Source organism: Dermacentor albipictus, chromosome 1 (assembly GCF_038994185.2).
Source record: "Dermacentor albipictus isolate Rhodes 1998 colony chromosome 1, USDA_Dalb.pri_finalv2, whole genome shotgun sequence".
In the NCBI taxonomy this organism is placed as follows: Eukaryota; Metazoa; Arthropoda; class Arachnida; order Ixodida; family Ixodidae; genus Dermacentor; species Dermacentor albipictus.
This window is the reverse complement of record NC_091821.1, coordinates 504,265,742-504,285,674: the sequence shown is the minus strand read 5'-3', so window position 1 is coordinate 504,285,674 and position 19,933 is coordinate 504,265,742. Positions and strand designations below refer to the sequence as shown.

The 19,933-nt window shown below is 50.1% G+C and overlaps 1 protein-coding gene across 2 annotated transcripts in view; it reads left to right on the top strand.

Annotated features, from left to right (window-relative positions):
• LOC135911067 (phosphatidylcholine translocator ABCB4-like) overlaps positions 1 to 19,933 on the top strand; it is a 350,943-nt gene that overhangs the window by 205,699 nt on the left and 125,311 nt on the right. For both annotated transcript variants that reach the window (XM_065443154.1, XM_070532589.1), the window contains exon 22: positions 5,933 to 6,033. In XM_065443154.1, the coding sequence (XP_065299226.1) occupies positions 5,933 to 6,033 (101 nt within the window). The remainder of the gene's footprint in view (positions 1 to 5,932; positions 6,034 to 19,933) is intronic.

The window sequence follows — 19,933 nt, the reverse complement described above, 5'->3', positions numbered from 1 at the left end:
TCAAAGTGGTGACGTACAGTCATTCTGTATATAAGAACACCGTTCCTAAACAAAGTTTTCAGTTTCTAGTAGCGCCTTTGTCCTGCGTTCTTCACAAGTCTCCGTTTTAGCAGCGCTTTTCCATCATGAAGTGGCTTTGATTACCCGAAAAGTCTCACCTTTTTGGGTTGTTTTCTAAGCCAGGTGGTTTGTATGAAGCTTGTCGCACCTCCCTGAAGCTTCCCTCACTGCTTCCTGGCCTCGTATTGGCGCCTGATAACTTTTTCCCATTGAATACCTCATGTATGTTTTACTGTAGGAGGAGCACTCCGTAAAACTCGCACCCTAGTACAGAACGAGTCAGAGTTGTGCGATAGCTCCCCACTTCTTTCTTTTATGAACACTTATCGCCACGCAACGTTCATGAAGGCGCACCCCTCCATTAACACGAGAGCAAACAGTTTTCCGAATCAGTCAGTTACGCCGAATCAGGTTCAGCCAGTCACGCCGAATCACTCCGTTAAGTTTGCGTTTTCTCCTACTTTGTAGTGACTGTGCTTCGCTCTGTCCGTACGCCTGAGAAGTACTACATATATGGGTTGCGCAGTTTATTTTGGAGGTAATCTGTGCCAGGTTCCCGTTTGGTGTAATCCGAGATGGCTGGTCCCTTCGCGTGCGCTGTCTTCCCGCGCGCCTAGCGTTAAGTTTCCGCTGGTGCATATACGGTGCAAAATACGCGTCCTTCTCGGCGTCGGACAGGTTCTGGTGAAGTATTGATAACCGACGTGTTGGCTTTGTCACTGGGGCTCATGCTGTGTTTGTAGCCAGTGCACATTGCGACGTCCGCAGCCTCACTAGAAGCGAGCTCGCCGCATGTTCTTTTTTTATTGGTCATTTTATTTGAAGTCGTCGCCGTGATGTTCGGTGTAAACTTCAAAGGCCATGCGAATGATACATCGTGGATGCGAGAAAAAGCACGTAACAGTGAGCCGAAAACGATGGCGGCTTGATGGGTACTATCTCCCCACGCACTCAATGTTCGGGTTACTTGCAGGTTGCGTGACCAAAGGCGCACCTGGCGAGGAGAGCGCGCGTCGTCTCTAGCCCTGCCGTAGCGGCGATTTACTGAGCGCGGCTGACGTTTACGCGGCCCGTGGGCCATGTCTAATTATCTGCAATCATAGGTGGGTGCAATGATCCAGGGCGAGCTGGGATTGCTGCAAACTTCGTGCGCACTGTCTGCCTTTCCGGACTGTCTTTCCGCGCCCCTAGTGTAGCAGATCGCATAGTTAGATCTGAGAGGGTGGCAGTTGGAAATATTGCTGACGGAGACCATCTTGTTTGGTCTTAAATATAGGCAGATGATACTAATGAATCTAACTTGCGGAGTCGCGGTGAATCACGCGGCTGTACGCAATGTTCGCCCACACTATCGGCCTTATTCACAACGCCAGCGTTTTGACAGCGAGTGCTCGTAGTCGTCCAGTGAGACATTTGCCGGTTTACATGGTGCGAGAATTACACTATGCTTGCTACTTGTACGGCCTATGTAACAAACATAGAAACTCGTGTAATGGCCGCATTTTTTGTCGCGATTTTAACGAGCCTTACATATGGGACCGGGCCATTTGAGCTAGTTTTTCCAACTACGTGTAAGAATCGGCCTTAAACCACCGTGATCGCCTCCTCTATCCATCTAGTGGTTACCCACTAAAGTATGCTGCGCACGAAAATTCACTGTTGAGCGCAATCGGAATCAGTGCGCCGAACGCGATTGCTTCTCGGTTGGAATTCTTTTAAATCTTTGCTGCGAAGTTGGGGGTTCGGCCCTTACGTGGGTGCGATATTTACACGGATTTATACTTTAAGAATTTCCCTTCGTGCGTTTCATTTATACTTGCTATCACTAATACTGCTTCGCCTGTCCGGTGAAACAGCTGCCTCTTCTTTTTTTTCTGTGAGCCCGACTATAATCGCTGCTGCGCATGACTGCTATTTAATCTGATTTCAAGTGAACCCGACTTGCCTCATGTCGGTTAGTGAAGGATATATATATATATATATATATATATATATATATATATATATATATATATATATATATATATATATATATATATATATATATATATATATATATATATATATATATATTGACACGTGTACTTGTCTTTATCGGGCGACAAGTTTTGTCGCCTAACAAATGTTATCGCACAGCGCGGGACGCGCCTGCATGTATCCGAAGTTTCTGGAAAGTTATCGATGCTTCTATCCGCTGTCTGTTGTCGCCCAACGTTGTGTTATCTGATTTCATCGCTTGACACGAATGGTGTAGAACATTTTAGAAGGCATGCGGGTCCCAACGTTTAATCTGGAACATTCGATGATGGCTGTATAAAAGCCGACGCGCTTGACCCGGAAATTCGCCGGAAATTTCGACGTTCACCTTAGGCGGCTGGCAACAGTACTAGAGGCCATCAGGTCATCAGGACTTACTCTGAAGCCGGAAAAGTGCCGCTTCGCTTACGAGGAGCTTCTATTTTTAGGCCACGTCATCAGCAAATCTGGAGTCCGCCCCGACCCGCAGAAGACAGCTGCCATAGCAAAGTTCCCACAGCCCATCGACAAGAAGGCAGTGCGTAGATTTCTTGGCATGTGTGCCTACTACAGGCGATTTGTCAAGAACTTTTCACGCATCGCTGAGCCGCTGACGCAGCTAACTAAATGCGACGTCGAGTTCAGGTGGGAAACGCCGCAGGCCGAGGCATTTCAAGAACTCAAACGACGCATGCAGTCGCCGCCCGTACTTGCGCACTTCGACGATCACGCCGATACCGAAATCCACACTGACGCCAGTAGCCTAGGCCTCGGCGCCGTCCTGGTCCAGAGAAAAGATGGACATGAACACGTGATAGCTTACGCTAGCCGGTCGTTGTCAAAAGCGGAAGGCAATTATTCTACAACCGAAAAGGAATGCCTCGCCATCGTTTGGGCTACAGCGAAATTTCGCCCTTACTTATATGGCAGGCCATTCAAAGTCGTCAGCGACCATCACGCCTTGTGTTGGCTAGCGAATTTAAAGGATCCCTCAGGACGGCTGGCACGGTGGAGCCTCAGACTACAAGAATACGACATCACCGTAACATACAAGTCCGGACGAAAACACTCAGACGCCGATTGCCTATCCCGCGCCCCCATTGACCCGCCGCCGCAAGATGACGAGGATGACGACGCCTTCCTTGGAATAATAAGCGCGGAAGACTTCGCCGAACAACAACGAGCGGACCCGGAACTTAAAGGCCTCGTCGATAATTTGGAAGGGCACACCGACGTTGTCCCCAGGGCATTTAAGCGCGGATTATCTTCCTTCACGCTTCAAGACAGTCTACTCGTGAAGAAGAACTTCTCGCCAGTCCGCGCCAATTACCTTCTTGTTGTCCCGTCAGGACTTCGTCCAGAAGTATTGCATGCCCTACATGACGATCCGACCGCTGGACACCTCGGATTTTCCCGGACACTATCAAGGATACAAGAAAAGTATTATTGGCCGCGCCTGACCGCCGACGTCGCCCGTTATGTCAGAACATGCCGAGACTGTCAGCGACGCAAGACACCGCCGACAAGGCCAGCCGGATTACTACAGCCAATCGAGCCTCCTTGCCGACCATTCCAGCAGATCGGGATGGACTTGCTGGGACCCTTTCCGACGTCAATAACCGGAAATAAGTGGATCGTCGTGGTGACGGACTACCTCACCTGCTTCGCTGAAACAAAAGCACTGCCGAAAGGTAGCGCAGCAGAAGTGGCGAAATTCTTTGTCGAAAACATCCTACTGCGACATGGCGCCCCAGAAGTCCTCATCACCGACCGAGGAACGGCCTTTACAGCGGAGCTCACCCAAGCCATTCTGAAATACAGTCAGACAAGGCACAGGAGGACAACGGCTTACCACCCGCAGACGAATGGTCTCACGGAGCGGCTGAATAAGACCCTCGCCGACATGCTAGCGATGTACGTCGACGTCGAACACAAGACCTGGGATGCCGTCCTGCCATACGTAACATTCGCTTATAACACGGCGGTGCAAGAAACAACATAGATCACGCCGTTTAAGCTGGTTTACGGCAGGAACCCGACGACGACGCTCGACGCCATGCTGACCCACGTCACTGACGAAGAGAATGTTGACGTCGCTAGCTATCTCCAGCGCGCCGAAGAAGCCCGACAGCTCGCCCGCCTACGGATCAAGAACCAACAAAGGACCGACAGCCGACGCTACAACCTCCGACGACGCTTTGTTGAGTACCAGCCCGGCGACCGTGTTTGGGTTTGGACACCGATACGCCGACGGGGACTCAGTGAGAAACTACTCCGACGCTATTTCGGACCCTACAAGGTCATCCGACGTATTGGCGCTCTGGACTATGAGGTCGTGCCAGACGGCATTTCGCATTCACAGCGGCGCCGCGCACGATCTGAAGTGGTCCACGTGGTGCGCCTTAAACCGTTTTACGGACGCTGACGAAATTCCTTATTTTCTTTTGTTGTTGTTTTCTTTGCTACGGGTGTTTTTATTTCGCTTGTATGTAGCATCGGGTCGATGCTTTTTAAGAGGGGGGTATTGACACGTGTACTTGTCTTTGTCGGGCGACAAGTTTTGTCGCCTAACAAATGTTATCGCACAGCGCGGGACGCGCCTGCATGTATCCGAAGTTTCTGGAAAGTTATCGATGCTTCTATCCGCTGTCTGTTGTCGCCCAACGTTGTGTTATCTGATTTCATCGCTTGACACGAATGGTGTAGAACATTTTAGGAGGCATGCGGGTCCCAACGTTTAATCTGGAACATTCGATGATTGCTGTATAAAAGCCGACGCGCTTGACCCGCTGATCAGATTTTCGACGATCGCCGACTGTGTTCGCCGCTTTCGTTGTGCTATAAGTGTAGCCTGTTTTGTGGGCACAGGTTCGCCCAATAAAAGCTAGTTTTGTATTCCACTGTACTGCTTCTTTCTTCGCCGTCACTACCACGTGACAATATATATATATATATATATATATATATATATATATATTCTCACTCGAAATCAGATTAGAACAGTTAGAAGAATTAGATTAGAAGAGAAATATTAGAAGAGTTTTTTTTTCATGAGTCTTTAGCATTGCCTACTGGAAAGAGAAGCAATACTGAGACATAGCATTCACGTCCATTTCACATGCTGTTAATGAAATATTCTGCCGAAATGTTCACTGAAGTCTGCAGGTTTATTTCAGAATAAAAAAATCGCGCAATGCAATTCGAAGCGAGGTGAACGTACAACATATTTATTCTCTAGGCATAGGCTATCCATGCCATTAGAATTAATTGTTAGTTGGCTACCTCTTTGCGGTACTTTGCTCTGTGTATGTATTTAAATATATTGTATTTGTGCATGCTGTTCAGAGTGGAAATTTACAGTAAATGTACAAGTAAAAAAATACGCATGAGGTACCCGCCGCTGTTGCTTCAGATGCGCTTGTCCTCTTATTATAAAGATTTGCAGAAATAAAGTGACAGTATGAATTAAAATCCGTGCACGTCCACATCGACAATGATGCAGTAAACTTGTTGCCACAATAAAACTCGAAGTGAAAAGGTAGAGGCAACTCAAAAGAAACCTAAAATGATGTGCGTAACAGAACTCTCATATTAACGCTGGGGGGGGGGGGGGGGTTGGCTTCGGCATCGCCAAGAGGGGCTCCACCTCCTCCCCCCCCCCAGAACACTTCGGAGAGGGTTCGAGCCCCGGATCCCCCCGTAGTCTGCGCATATGTGAGGAACATTCAACACGCCCGCTATGATTTAACCTCGGGCGCAAAATGCTTGTAAGGAATGTGCCGGACAGAAATAGAATCATTGAAACAAAGGGTTGTACACTGAGTTGACGGAGGGCGGGGCCATTTTTCTGACGCAGGTTGCCGCCGAAGCTATCCAGAACATCCGTACGGTGGCGTCACTGCACCAGGAGGAAGTCTTCTGCGCTAACTACATGCTTTCACTTTTAGAGGCGCAGAGGTATGCGAGCCGCATTCTTTTAAACCGTGCTCTTATTAAGTGCGGTTACAGAAAAATCAGGAAAATGCTTTTGGCTTTTATTAGATATTTCTGTGGATTACTCGATCCGCGTAGCTCTTCGGGGAAACATGTGTTGAGATCAAGGTATTCGGATATTTTAATGAGATATTTGTGTCAGGGCTCACTGACGAAAGTTGCTTGTCAAAATTATACCGGAATGACCTACTACAGCATGCCTCATAATGAAATCGTAGTGCTGGCACGTGAAAGCCCGAAATTCAATTCCTTTATCTTTTTTTTTTCTTTCTGAATGGAATAGAATGGAATGGAAAAACTTTATTGCTCTATATCTTAGAGAGATTGGCGGTGGGCCGGTGTCTTCATGTCTTGAGTCCTGGCCGCTTCAAAAGGTCGGCGCCCCTATTCCAGGGCACCGCTGAGTCTTGCCGCCTCGCAGGCGCGCTGCACAATTGCCCGTTGGGCTGCGAGCTCGCTGCTGGTGAGCAGACCCTCCCATTGTTCCGCACTTGGGTTATTTACTTTATGGAATGCGAAATTACGCTTGCATTCCCACGTGATGTGGCATAACGTGGGGGTTACCCCGCACCACGGACATGTATACCTGCATTGGGTAGGGAACATATTGTGTAGTGTGCGCAGGTTGAAGAACGTACCGGCTTGCAGTCTTTGCCAGCTGACTGCCTCGTGTTGTGTGAGCGATGTGTGGGGTGGGGGGTATGTAAGTCTCCTTCCTCTGTAGAGGTAAAGTATTTATGCATACGTCGGCTCCACCGTTAAGGGGACCTCTAGGGTTTCCGACTGCCCTGCTCGGTGCTGATTTCGCGAAATAGGCTGTCCACCCTTGAGTTGCCCTCTATAACGGTGTGTGCCGGTATCCAGAAGATCCTATGTTTTATGTTTTTGTTAGGATGCTCTGTTTCGAGGAGGATTCTCAGTGCTTCCTCACTAACTCTGTCTTGTATGTAGTTCCTACATGTTGCTTTGGAGTCTGTTAGAATTATCAGAGATTTGTTCCTGCGGAAACCTTCAGCCGCCGCTACAGCTACGGCGACTTCTTTCCCCTCTATTACCGTGCAGTTTCTCAGGGTCGCGCAGGTAATTGGTTCTCCCGAGTGGTCTACCACTGCTGCCGCGACTCTAAACATTCTAGCGTTGCGGTCCCATGGGCATACGCCCGCGTCTGTGTATACTGTGTTTTCTAGTGTGGCTAGGTTTCGTTGCAATAGTCTGATCGTGCTTGCCTTCTGGCAGCGTGGAGATTCGGGTCCATGTTTCTCCGTAGTGGGCTAATCTCCAGTGTCTGGCGAACGCTGTCTGGGATGCTAGCTGCCCGATCCTCTAGTCCGTCTGTATTATGCCATATTCTTTTTAGGAGCTTGCGGCCGGTGGCAGTCTGCTGGAGCCTGGCGATCTGTGCATTGAGCTGCGCTTCCGCGAGTTCTTCGGTGTTGCTTAGGCCTATCTGTAACAGTTTATCGTTGGGCGTGTTTCTTGGCAGATGTAGCACCGTCTTATACGCTTTCCTTAGTAGTGTTTGGTCATGTTGTGGTACGGGAGCGAGTACGTGACTCTGCTGACCAACGGGCTTCTGACCGGCTTGATTGCGTCTCCTTCTCTCATTCTGCTTCTACTTTGAGATACCCTCGTTATCACTCGGCTTACTTGTTCTGTCGGTTTTTTGAGTAAGCTGATTGTGTGGCTGCATTTCTTGCTTCCTTGAATGCACATGCCTAGGATGCGCATCATGCTCCTTTCAGGTATTATGTCTTGTCCCTCTAGTTTTACTATTAGTTCTTCCTTGGTGGGGTTTCTTCCCATTCTCAGGATTTCTGATTTTTCGGTGGAGCACGCCAGGCCCCTTTCTCTGAAATATTCTTCCATGCACTTGACTGCTTCCTGCAGTTTTTCTTACTTCTGTCCTATGGAGCCTCGATTGACCCAGACCGTGATGTCGTCAACATATATTGCGTGCTGGATGCCATCAATCTTGCTGAGTCTTCGAGCCAGTCCGATCATTGCGATGTTGAAGAGTATTAATGTGATCACGGAGCCCTGCGGCGTGCCTTTGTGTGGAGTGGTAAAGACGTCGCTTCGCAGATCCCCTAATCGCACCATTTCCGTGCGTTTGGTCATAAAGGCCCTCACGTAGTCGTGGATTCTCTTCCCGCAGTTGGCGTTGTTCAGTCCTTCCATGGCGGCTTCGTGGCTAACCTTGTCGAAGGCCCCTTTGATATCTAGGGCCATGATAATGTTTTGTCTTGCTCTGGGTGACGTGTTTATGATTTCTTCTTTTATCTGTAGCAGGACGTCCTGTGTTGACAGGTTCGCCCGGAAGCCAAACATGCTGTGCGGGTATAGCTCCTTGTCCTCCAGGTGGTGTTGGATTCTTCTGGTGACTATCCTTTCGTAGAGTTTGCCGAGGCACGAGGTTAGAGATATGGCCTCAGGTTTTCATTCTGTAGTTTTTTGCCGTGTTCAGGTATCATCACCCCGACAGCGTGCTTACATTTCTTCGGTATCGTGCCCACTGCGCAAAGTGTGTTGCGGTATGCTGTGAGCTGATCTATTGCCTCGTCGCTGAGGTTCCGTATTAGGGAGTTTCTGATTTTGTTGGCGCCCGCGGCTGTGTTATTGGTTGTCGCTCTAATTGCGGCGTAAACTTCTTCTCTTGCAATCGGTCTGTCCATGTCGGGGTTCTCTGTCCCCAGGTACTTCCCGTCGTAGCCTTTGGGATCGTCTTTGGCGTAGCATTTTACACGCACTGCCTCCAGTAGTTCCTCGTCGGAGCCTTCGTGCTGGTGGACCAGTTTCTGGATTCTGGTTTCTGTATAGCATGGCTAAGTAACTCAGGCTAGGTGACCAGCCAGTTTCACATAGGTTCCAGTAAATCATCATCATGTGGCACAAGGTAGACATAGAAGTTTTCTCTTCCTGAAAACGTCTGTCTACCTTGTGCCTCATGATGATGATTTACTGGCACCTATGTGAAACTGGCTGGTCACCTAGTCTGTTTAAGTTACTCAGCCATGCTATACATGTTTTTTCAACCTAGCATTTTTGTACAGATCTCTTTATTCTTTTTTCTCTTCATCAATACTTCTTTATCTACTTTGTACAGCTACCTATGCCTTTAATGGATGCACTCGTATCAATCCTTTCCCTGCGTTTTTCCACCAATATTCTAAACGTCTCATGCTTATATCATCGCAGGGACGTCCGCATAAGCAGGCGTTTGGTGTGTACTACGTACCCGAGCACATGAGGTTTGGACCCTCCCGCGTGCAGCTATGCGTGACTTTGCAGTGCCCATGGAAAGGGGGATTATGGGGGTTGAGCGGATGCCGGGTGTTGGCACTTTTCAGATTACCCGGGGGAGGCAACACACCTCTTTGGCCTCTTCTTCACATAGACGGCGTCTCCAGACTGACCCGGCTGGAGGAATTGGGCACTCGCCTTTCCCTGTCCTCCTCTTCAAACTTCGGCTTCCTCTCTCTTTTTCAACCTTTCTTGTCTTCAGTGCTCCTCACTTCCAAATTTCCAGGCGCCAAAGCTTAACCTTGTGTGTAGTAACCACACTTGGTCAGACATATTGGTTTATGGCATAATTCTAGAACTGGAGTACACAGAACATAGTCCTGTCGCGTCCCCTTGTTGGGCTCCGTAATGGGTGGCTCGCCCCTCTGCTGAATACCCTGAATACCGGCATACATACAACACGGCAGAGCAATTTCCTCTAATTCCCGATAATGGTCAGAAAAGAGAGTTAACCGATGACGCTTTCCAGTTCTTTGGCAAAGAAAACAAAGCTTTCCCAGATTTCATGGGGTCCACAGTGACAAGACAGAAAAAACTGCGAGAATGATTTCCCCTTTTTTCGTAGTAATATTATTCAGCAGATTTTAGGGCCAGGGTTCAAAGCCACGATTATGGCCAGTGGCGACCTTCTGCTAGAACTATGCAACAAGAAAGGGTACGAAAAATTTTCCTATCTAGTGTTGCTTGGGGAGGTCCCGGTGACCGTAACCAAACACTGCACAATGATCACTGTTCAAGGGGCCATTTCAGAAGAGCTTCTGAAATGGCATAAGGAAGAGCTTTTAGAAAGATAGCAAGACGAGAACGTGATTAACGTCCACCGAATAAAGTTGAAGAGAGAAAACAAGGAAATCGCAACCAAACATGTCATAGAAACACTCGAATTCAGCCGTCTGCCCGAGACCATTCAGGCAGGATACGTTAAGATTCGCATGAGGCCATACATCCCGAACCCTCGAAGCTGCTTCATATGTCAAAGATATGGCCATGGCTCACAAATCTGCCTAGTCCATCAAACCTGTGCCAGGTATAGTGACCATGATCACCCCTCAGACAAATGCGAAGGCAAACTACATTGCGCGAACTGCGACGGTGACCGCGCAGCTTCCTCGCGTTCTTGTCTCACATGGAAAAGAGAAAAATATAACTGTGAAAGTAAAAAACATCTCCATCAAGGAAGCGCGAAACCACATCCTATCTTCCCATACAGCAGGGTATGCTACTGTGGCTCGTAAGCGGGCCACGCCGCAGCAAACTCCGGCTTCAGCGCGGCTCACAAAGAGTAAGACCGTGGTTGGGCCACCAGCCGCTTCGACGAGTGCGGCCACCGCTGCTCCGCTATATCAAAGAATGGCCCGTCAACCTTTGGGTTTGTGGCCGCAGGGGTCTCGTCTTTCGAGGCGAGGCCTTCAAGGCGAACGGACCGCTTGCAAGAGCTGATGTCCAGCGCCCCGCAAGAGGCGATGTACGTGACTCCTAGTAAAACGGGAACACCAGTGCCTAAGGAGCGTCGACAATCGCTCGACTGCTCCAAAAAAGAGAAACTTCGCAACACAGGGCCCGAAAAGGGCTGTGTAAGTTTAGTTAGCTTTCATATTTTAGACACAAAGCACAAACCTCTTCTGCAACATGGACACACAAATATTTCAGCGCAATGCTTGGGCTACATAACCTGTTAAAGAACTTCTTCATAACTGAAGTCCAAAAGTGCTGTGTGTTCAGGAAACACACTTAGAATCCACGCTTTCATATTTTAGACACACAGCACAAACCTCTTCTGCAACATGGACACACAAATATTTCAGTGCAATGTTTGGGCTACATAACCTGTTAAAGAACTTCTTCATAACTGAAGTCCAAAAGTGCTGTGTGTTCAGGAAACACACTTAGAATCCACGCAAACAAACTTTCTTAGGCAATATGCCATTTTTCGGAAAGGCCACGATGATGCTCTTGAGTCATCTGGCGTTGTGGCTATAATGGTAAATAAAGGTGTTGCCTGCCAGCAATTACAACTCCCAACGTTCCTTGAAGCAGTTACCGTCTGAGGAGTGCTGTTCAATAAGCTAGTCACAATCACTTCCATCTGCATTCCTCCCAGCTACCAACTACACACAATAGAACATAAATCTTATTGATGAATTTCCGGAACCCTATATACTCCTACGCCTATATGCGCATAGCACCCTGTGGAGACTCACGTTGTGATGCAAGGGGTCTCCTAATAGATAATTTCCTTTTTTCTGAAGGTACATGTCCCCTTAATAAGAAAGATCCAACCTTCTATAACGCTGCACATGAAACATTCTCGTCGACAGACATAAGTATACCATCAGGTACACTCATGCCGTACGTCCAGTGGAACGTCATGAAGAACACTACGGAAGTTATCACTTTCCTGTGGTTTTAAAGCTAATAAAAGCAGATGAATGCTATCCGCAAGTTTCTCGATGGGAAGTCAATTGAGGAGACTGGATGTGCTTTAACGAACTTACACATTTGACCTGGGATAATGATCGTGCTCTGACTGTTGATGATGCAGTGCCTTACAAAGTGTAGCTCTGTTTATAATTGATGCCACATCAAAAGGGATTCCTCAAACTAGAGGTTCGGCTAAACGACGCATTCCTTGGTGGAATTCGGAATGTTATGAAGAACTAAGAAGGCAGAACAAGGCGTGGTGTCTCCTACATGACTCTCCTACGGCAGAGAACCTCATAAACTTCAAACACATCAAATCACAAGGCCGGCGAACATGGCGGATTGCTAAAAGGGAGGGCTGGCAGAAGTACATCTCGAGATATAATTCATATACACAAGAAAGAAACGTCTGGAATAGTTTAACGAAATCCATTGCTCAGCCTGAAGGACCAGGTCAGTGCACTTGGAGATGAATTCGGTCGTTTTTCTAGTTCAGAACGTTACTCCGAAGCTTTCATGAAAAACAAGAATATGGCAGAAAATAAAGCGTCGAATCAAAAGTGCAGTGGAAGTGAGCAATACAACCGTCTTTTTGTTATAGCCGAGCTCAGGGCGGCTTTGAATACTTGTGAGAACTCTGCTCCGGGAACTGACCGGATTATGTACGTAATGATCAAGCACCTTCACTCTGATACACAAATGGTTTGGTTCTCCCTTTTGAACACTATCTGGGCAACAGGATACTTTCCGTTAGCATGGAAACAGGATATCCTAGTCCCAATCTTGATTCATCTTCTGTGGCAAGTTGCCGGCCTATAGCGCTAACTAGCAATGTCTGCAATTTATACGAAAAAAAACGATTATTCGCTAGCTGTTGCACTTTCTCGAATCCAGCAATGTGCTCGGCCCTTATCAATGTGGATTTACAGAAGGTCGATTCGCCACTGACAACCTCGTGCGAGTTGAGGCATACATAAATGAAGCTTTTGTTCACGAAGAGTTCTTCCTGTCGGCGCTCCTTGATATTGAAAACGCCTACGATCACTTGGTTTTAAAGAATTTTTGCGAGATCTTTCTGAAATGGGTATTCTTGGCAACATGTATACCGTAATAGAAAGCTAATTCTCGAACCACATGTTCCGTGTTAGAGTCGGCAGCGTTCTGTCCGAGCCTTTCATCCAGGAGACCGTAGCCCCACAGGGTGTAGCGCTTAGTTGTATCCTTTTTATTATAAAAATAAATTCGTTACGTACATGTATTCCGCGAGGTATGTTCTACTCCACTTGTGCTGATGACGTGCAGATGGGATTTAAATTATGTAACCACGCAATCTGTGAACGACAGGTTCAACTTGGTTTGAAGAAAGGGTCCAAATGGGCACAGTAGTAGTAGTAAAGGACTTTATTGGGGTCCTGAGGGGCTAAGCGGGGGCCTGCAGGTCCTTACCCAGCCGTTGGCTAGTCCCATGTCGGAACAGAGAGGCCATGCCTCTCCGCTCGTTCACGGGCCCTCTGGACAGCCAGGAGCTGGACGACTTGTTTCGGGTCAGTGATGGCCTTCGTCCAGTCTTCTTCTTTGTTAAAATCCTGTAACATGGGGCACTGCCAAAGCATATGATTTAATGAGCTAAATTCAATGTCACAATCTGGGCAGGGCGGGTCAATGTCCGGGTGGAGCATGTTCAGAAAGCCCCTAAAGGGGTAGGACCCCGTCTGGAGCACGCGGAGCGTGCTAGCTTGTGGCCTGTTGAGCTTATGATGGGGGAGAGGAAAAATCTGCCTATTCCCTCTATAATGAGAGGTGATTTCATGAAAAGTAACTAGTGGATCACTGTGGACGAGCTCAGGAAAATAGATTTAAGCTTGTGGCGACGGGCGACCACGTACACCGGTAAAGTCTCGCGCTCTCGCAGGAGAGGAAGAACCGACCACGGCCGCTCAATGGAACGCACTTGACCAAGTGCGTTTCCATTGAGCGGCCGTGAACCCACACTCGATCTCTTAGCGTTGCATTCTTTTTAATAATGTCCTTCGGAACGCTAGCCCGTGCCGCAGCGTGCCAGCCGCTCGTGCCTCGTGTAGACGCGAGCGTCTACGTCATCCCTCGTTCGACGCCGATGCTGCTGCCGCTACAGAGGGCTCCCCCCCTAGAGAGGAGAAGAGTTCGACGAACGATGGAAAGTCTACGTGACGAGGAGTGTCTTGGCGTTAGTCTTGGGTGTCACGTGCACTGGCGGCGGCGAAGGATGCAGCAGGGTCGCGTCGCAGACTGGTGGAGCTGATGGCGCGGGTGCTTCGATGTAGGCGGGTTTGAGACGTTCCAGGGCAATTGTGTCTGATCGGCCGTTGACATTGACAACAAACGTCGTCGGACGACGCTCTAGCACACAATATGGCCCGGAGTAGTGTGGTTGCAAAGGCTTCCGCACGGCACAGTTACGCACGAAAACGCGGGTAGCAGAGCTGAGTGCGGGAGAAACGCACGAGGACCTTGCTTCTTGTGAACGTGTAGGCACGGGGCGCATCTGGCTGAAGAAAGCTTGCAGTTCGGCATCGTAGTCGGCAGGTGATGGCATAGGCGTTTGGGGGGTGGCGACAAAGAACTCGCACGGAAGGCGTAGGTGAGTGCCGTAATCTAGCTCAGCACAGGAGCAACCTAGGTCGCTCTTGAGTGCGGCTCTGATGCCAAGTAAGACGAGGGGCAAATGCAGGACCCACTTCTCCGGTGATTCATGTGCCATAAGGGAGGCCTTCAGATGCCGGTGAAAACGTTCAACGAGTCCATTGGACTGCGGGTGGTAAGCAGTTGTGCGAAAACGTGTCGTTCCGAGCAGTTTGAATAGCTCGTTGAAGAGTGCTGAGTCAAACTGCCGACCGCTATCTGTGATTATTGTGGATGGGGAGCCGAACCTTGCGATCCACGTAGACACGAAAGCTGCTGCAACAGTGGGCGCTGAGATGTCATATATAGGTGTAGCTTCTGGCCACCGTGTATACCGGTCGATGCATGTCAGTATGTAGCAGTAGCCTTCGAAGGCGGGAGAGGGCCGATGAGGTCCAGGTGTACGGTGTCAAAACGAGCATCCGGTGGAAGAAAAGACTTGGCAGGCGCAAGGGGGTGACGCTGGATCTTCGAACGTTGACACGACAAACAGCAGCGAACCCAATCGCGAACTTGCTCGTTTAGCCGAGCCCAAACGAAACGACTGGAAAGGAGCTTCTGTGTCGCGCGTATGTCAGGGTGCGACAAGTTGTGCACGGTTTCGAATAGACGCCTGTGAAGGGATGCCGGAATGTATGGTCTGGGTGTGTCGTTAGAAGTGTCGCAGACGATGGACGTACCATCTGGGGTCACAACGACGTCTTCCAATTTCAGGGACGATGACGAATTCCAGAGTGTACGAAGTTCAGTGTCGTCACGCTGTTGACTGGCGAGTAAGTCGGCCTCGATGATGAAAGGTTCCGATGTCAACGTGGAAACGACATTGACACGACTGAGTACGTCGGCTGGAACGTTGTCGGAGCCCTTGATGTGGCGGAACGTTGTTGTAAACTCGGAGATGTAGGAAAGGTGTCGAATCTTGCGGGGCGAGTAACAGGACGCCGAACGATTCGTTGCGTGCACAAGGGGCTAGTGGTGCGTCAAGACAGTGAATACACGGCCTTCTAGGAAATGGCGAAAATGCTTGATTGCCAAGTAAACAGCGAGTAATTCACAGCCGAACACGCTGTAGCGGGACTGCGCAGGCTTCCGTTTCTTGGAAAAAAAAAGCGAGTGGATGCCACGCATTGTCGATGAATTGCTGCAGAACGGCACCAACGGCGGTGTTTGAAGCGTCGGTCATGATGGCAGTGGCTGCGTCTGGCTTTGGGTGTCTAAGCAGCGTGGCGTCTGCGAGGGAAGACTTGACTCTTGTGAAAGCGTCGGTGGCCTCTTCAGTCCACTGAAGCACTAGGTTGCGTTTGTTTACCAGGAGAGCGTCTAGCGGAGCCATAAGTCGTGCGCACTCGGGAATGAACCGGCGGTAGAAATTGACAAATCCGAGAAATTGGCGAAGCTTGGTGAGTGTGGTCGGTCGGGAAAGGTTTTCTATGACGCGAATCTTGGACGGCAGAGGTCGAATGCCGTTAGCGTCGACGATATGACCGAGGAACTCGAGTTCGGTTTGACCGAATTCATTCTTGGCGGCGTTGTTGACAATTGCTGTACTGGCAAGGCGTGAAAACAACAACCGCAAGTGGCCAAGATATCCTTCTGTCGAAGAGCTTGCGACGAGAAGGTCATCAATGTATGCAAACACGAAATGCCAACCTCGGGTGACGGAATCGATGAAACGCTGAAAGGATTGGCCCTCGTTCCGTAAACCGAAAGGCATGCGGAGAAATTTGAAAAGACCGAAGGGTGTGGTGATGGCGGTCTTGGGAATGTCTTCTTCAGCGACCGGTAGTTGATGGTAGGCGCGAACGAGATCGATCTTAGAAAAGAGCGTCGCACCGTGCAGCGCTACCGTGAAGTCCTGAATGTCCGGTAGAGGGTAGCGATCAGGAACTGTGACGTTTTTAACGCGATAGCGTTAAGGAGCTCGTGTCGCAGAAAAGCCGGTGTCGTCGGTGTCGGCGTCGGCGGCGTTGACCGTGAGCGATAAATCACGGCAGGCGCTTCATAAATAAAAAGCAACTTCCAAGATTGGCCTGGTGGGAATCGAACCCGGGTCTCCGGAGTGTGAGACGGAGACGCTACCACTCAGCCACGAGTTCGATGCTTCCAAGCGGTGCAAACGCGCCTCTAGTGAATGCGGTGTTGCCTTCGAAACGAGCCGTGGAAAGTTATACTGCGGTGTATATCGGTAATTATGAACATGTAACGTACAGAAGTCACAATTACACGAGTTGCGAAGTGCGTTTCCGCTGAATTTCTTCTGCGCTTTCCGCACACGCAGAGCCATCTTGCGGCAAACACAGAAGACCCCCTCCTCTCAATGTACGGCGCTGCCCCGACAGGAGGCGCGCCGCGCGCGCATTGGGACCGCTGCCAGGCGCGTCGCGGGACTCCCTCTCCCCTGACGACGCTTCGCCGTGCTTCCGGTTTAGATTACTATCTATCTCTCTGCGCGTGCCGATCACGACGTTTGGCTGGCGTAGGCCGTTTCCCCTCCGAGACACCGAGTTCTTTGGTTCGTTTCTTTCGCTCAGGCGCACGTTTCGTTGCCGCGGCGAACGCTCCGTTGCTCGACGCTCACCGCGTGATAGGTGGGCGCTAAGTCCGATGCGGGGCGCATCGTAAGTGATCGCTGTGCCATAGCGCACTGTCTTATACCCCTTGGCGGGTCGACGGGAACGCTGTCGCGTCCCACTCTTGAAGGCGAAGCTTAAGTGTCCTCCAATTTTTTAGTGCCCGGTAATCACCGCATGGGCGCCAGTCTCCCGTCTTCTTAGGCACCATGTGAAGTGGTGATGCCCAGTTACTGGAGGAAGGGCGGATGATGCCAAGTTGCAGCATGTGTTCGAACTCCGCGTGAGCGATCTTGAGTTTCTCCGGGGACAAACGCCGGGGTCGGAAATAGACCGGTGGGCCGGAGGTGACAATGTGATGGCACACGTCATGTTGCACCGGTTGCGTCCAGTTCGGCAGGCGCGTCAAATTGGGAAATTCGCGTAGGAGCGCGGCGAAAGGTTCGTCCAACATGGCAGAAATAGGCGCTATGGGCGATGTGCCTGATGATGGGACGCCGGGAACGGATAGCTGGGTTACGGAGTCGATGAGACGGCGTCGTTTGATGTCCGCAAGGAGTCTGTAGTTATGCAAGAAATCTGCTCCAATGACTGCATGACGGACGTTTGCACCCAGGAAAATCCAGCGGAACGCTCGTCGAAGGCCAAGGTTTAGCATGACGGAGCGTGACGAGAAAACTGGAATCCTGGTGCCGTTTACGGCTTGCGAAAACGAGACAGGTGTCGCTTTTCGGTTGGAGTGTTGGGCGGGGAGAATGCTGACGTCAGCACCTGTGTCGACTAAGAATCGTTGTCCCGTAACTCTGTCCGTCACGTAGAAAAGGCGACTTGTGTGCTGGGCCGGGCCACTCGTCGCCGCTAGAGGTCGGCCGGCCTGTTTCCCTGCCAAGCGCAGGGACGCCGACAGTGACGAGCGTCGTTTCCAAAACGGCGGTGGTTGTAGCAAACGCCAGGCGCTGTAGTTGAGGTTTCATTTTGGGTGCCCGTGCGTCTTGATCTGCTGGAACTACGGCTGCGTGGGCGACGAGGCGCGCGGCGATGTTCCGCTCCACAGATGAAGCATTCCAGGCGCTCACACAAGAAGTCGAGCGGAGATTGCACTGCGGAAGAGCAGGGAAGAGTTTGAAGAGCGGTTGTATTGTCACCCGGAGACGGTGACGTGCTACGATGGTTGGGGTGGCTACTTCCATGACTTTGTCGGCCAAAGCGGCAAGTCCGGTAAGGTCCATGGTAGAGGCTGTCGCCAAGACCATCTGCACGTTAGCCGGGAGTCGTTGCACAAACAATTCGCACAACAGCGTGTCGTCGATGGGTCTCGCGTTGTTTCCGAGCAGCTGGCTCATTCGGCGAAGAAGTTGATTAGGGCGTCGGTCGCCGAGTTCTTCAGCGGACAGAAGCTGCTCGATGCGAGAACGCTGTGAAGCTGCTGTGCGCTGTAGCAGTGCTGCCTTGAGATCGTCATAGGTGCCGGCAGACAATGGGGAGTTCAACAAATCTGCTACCTCGTCAATGGCGGCGGGCGAGACCGCTGCGACGGCGTAATGGAACTTCGAGGCTTCAGAGCGGATACCAGCGACTTGAAATTGCGCTTCGGCCTGAAAAACCACGCCGAAGGATGCTGGTCCCAGTACTGTGGGAGGCGGACAGCGATGGCGGAACAGGAGGGCTCACCGCCTCGGAAGGGTTCTGGCCTTGAGCTCTCGTAGCGTTGGTCTGGTCCATGGTCGTCTCTACCACAGGAGCGTATGGCAGTATCACGTCCGGAGTCACCATACTGTGGCGACGAGCGACCACGTAGACCGGTAAAGTCTCGGGCTCTCGCAGGAGAGGAAGAACCGACACTCGATCTCTTAGCGTAGCATTCTTTTTAATAATGTCCTTCGGAACGCTAGGCCGTGCCGGAGCGTGCCAGCCGCTCGTGCCTCGTGTAGACGCGAGCGTCTACGTCATCCCTCGTGCGACGCCGATGCTGCTGCCGCTACAAGCTAAATCCCCTGAAAAGCAACTGCGTCCTGTTCTCGAGAAAGATCGCCCTGGTCTCAGACCCCCATATTGAGTTGCATGACCAAGATTTACCTGTAAACAGAGAGGACACATTTTTAGGCATTATTTTAAATACGAAATTAATCTTTATTCCACATATGGAGAGGTATTCTGAAACGATCCACTTCAGCGATAGAATCGCCGCCAGGCGCTACTATGGGATGATGTAGTGCTCATCCTGCCATCCAGCTCATATGGTTTTGCTAAAACAGCCAATCACCGCGCACCGATGGCAAAGGCGACAGTATCGCCGAAAGTGTATGTTTTCAAAATACGGCCCTTGAAGTACCTTAAAATAAATGCCTTGAAACCATGGACATTCTACATAGTCTGTCACACACACACAGCGTGGGCCATTGACAAGTGCATCATAAGCCTTTACAAAAACCTCAAACGAACACGCTTAGATTACGGGGCTATAGTGCATCAATCGGCTTCTAGCGATTTCAAGATGCTGCACCCTTTCCATCTCCCAGGTATCCGCCTGGCGACTGGTGCCTTCAGGGCAAGTGCTGTAGAGGGAGAGTCTCTGCATTGAAGGTGACCAGTGATCGTCAATTTTCAGAGGGCATATTTCAGTTTTATATTCTTCCTGAAAGTTAACGCAAACCACGAACATTCCTCTTACGTAACCGTAAATGACTTGAGGTCTGCAACACTGTTTAATAATCGACCTGTAGCTGGAAAACCATTCTTTTTTCACGTAAGAAAACTCAGCGAGGAAATGGGTACTTCACACCAGTAACATCGCCTAATGGCCCAAGCAACGCTTTTAGCGCTGTGGCAGTGGCAATTCAGAGAAGGCGATGCATCGTTTGTAGACGCGACAAAACACGCTCCCGAGGTACATATTACAATGCATTTCCTGA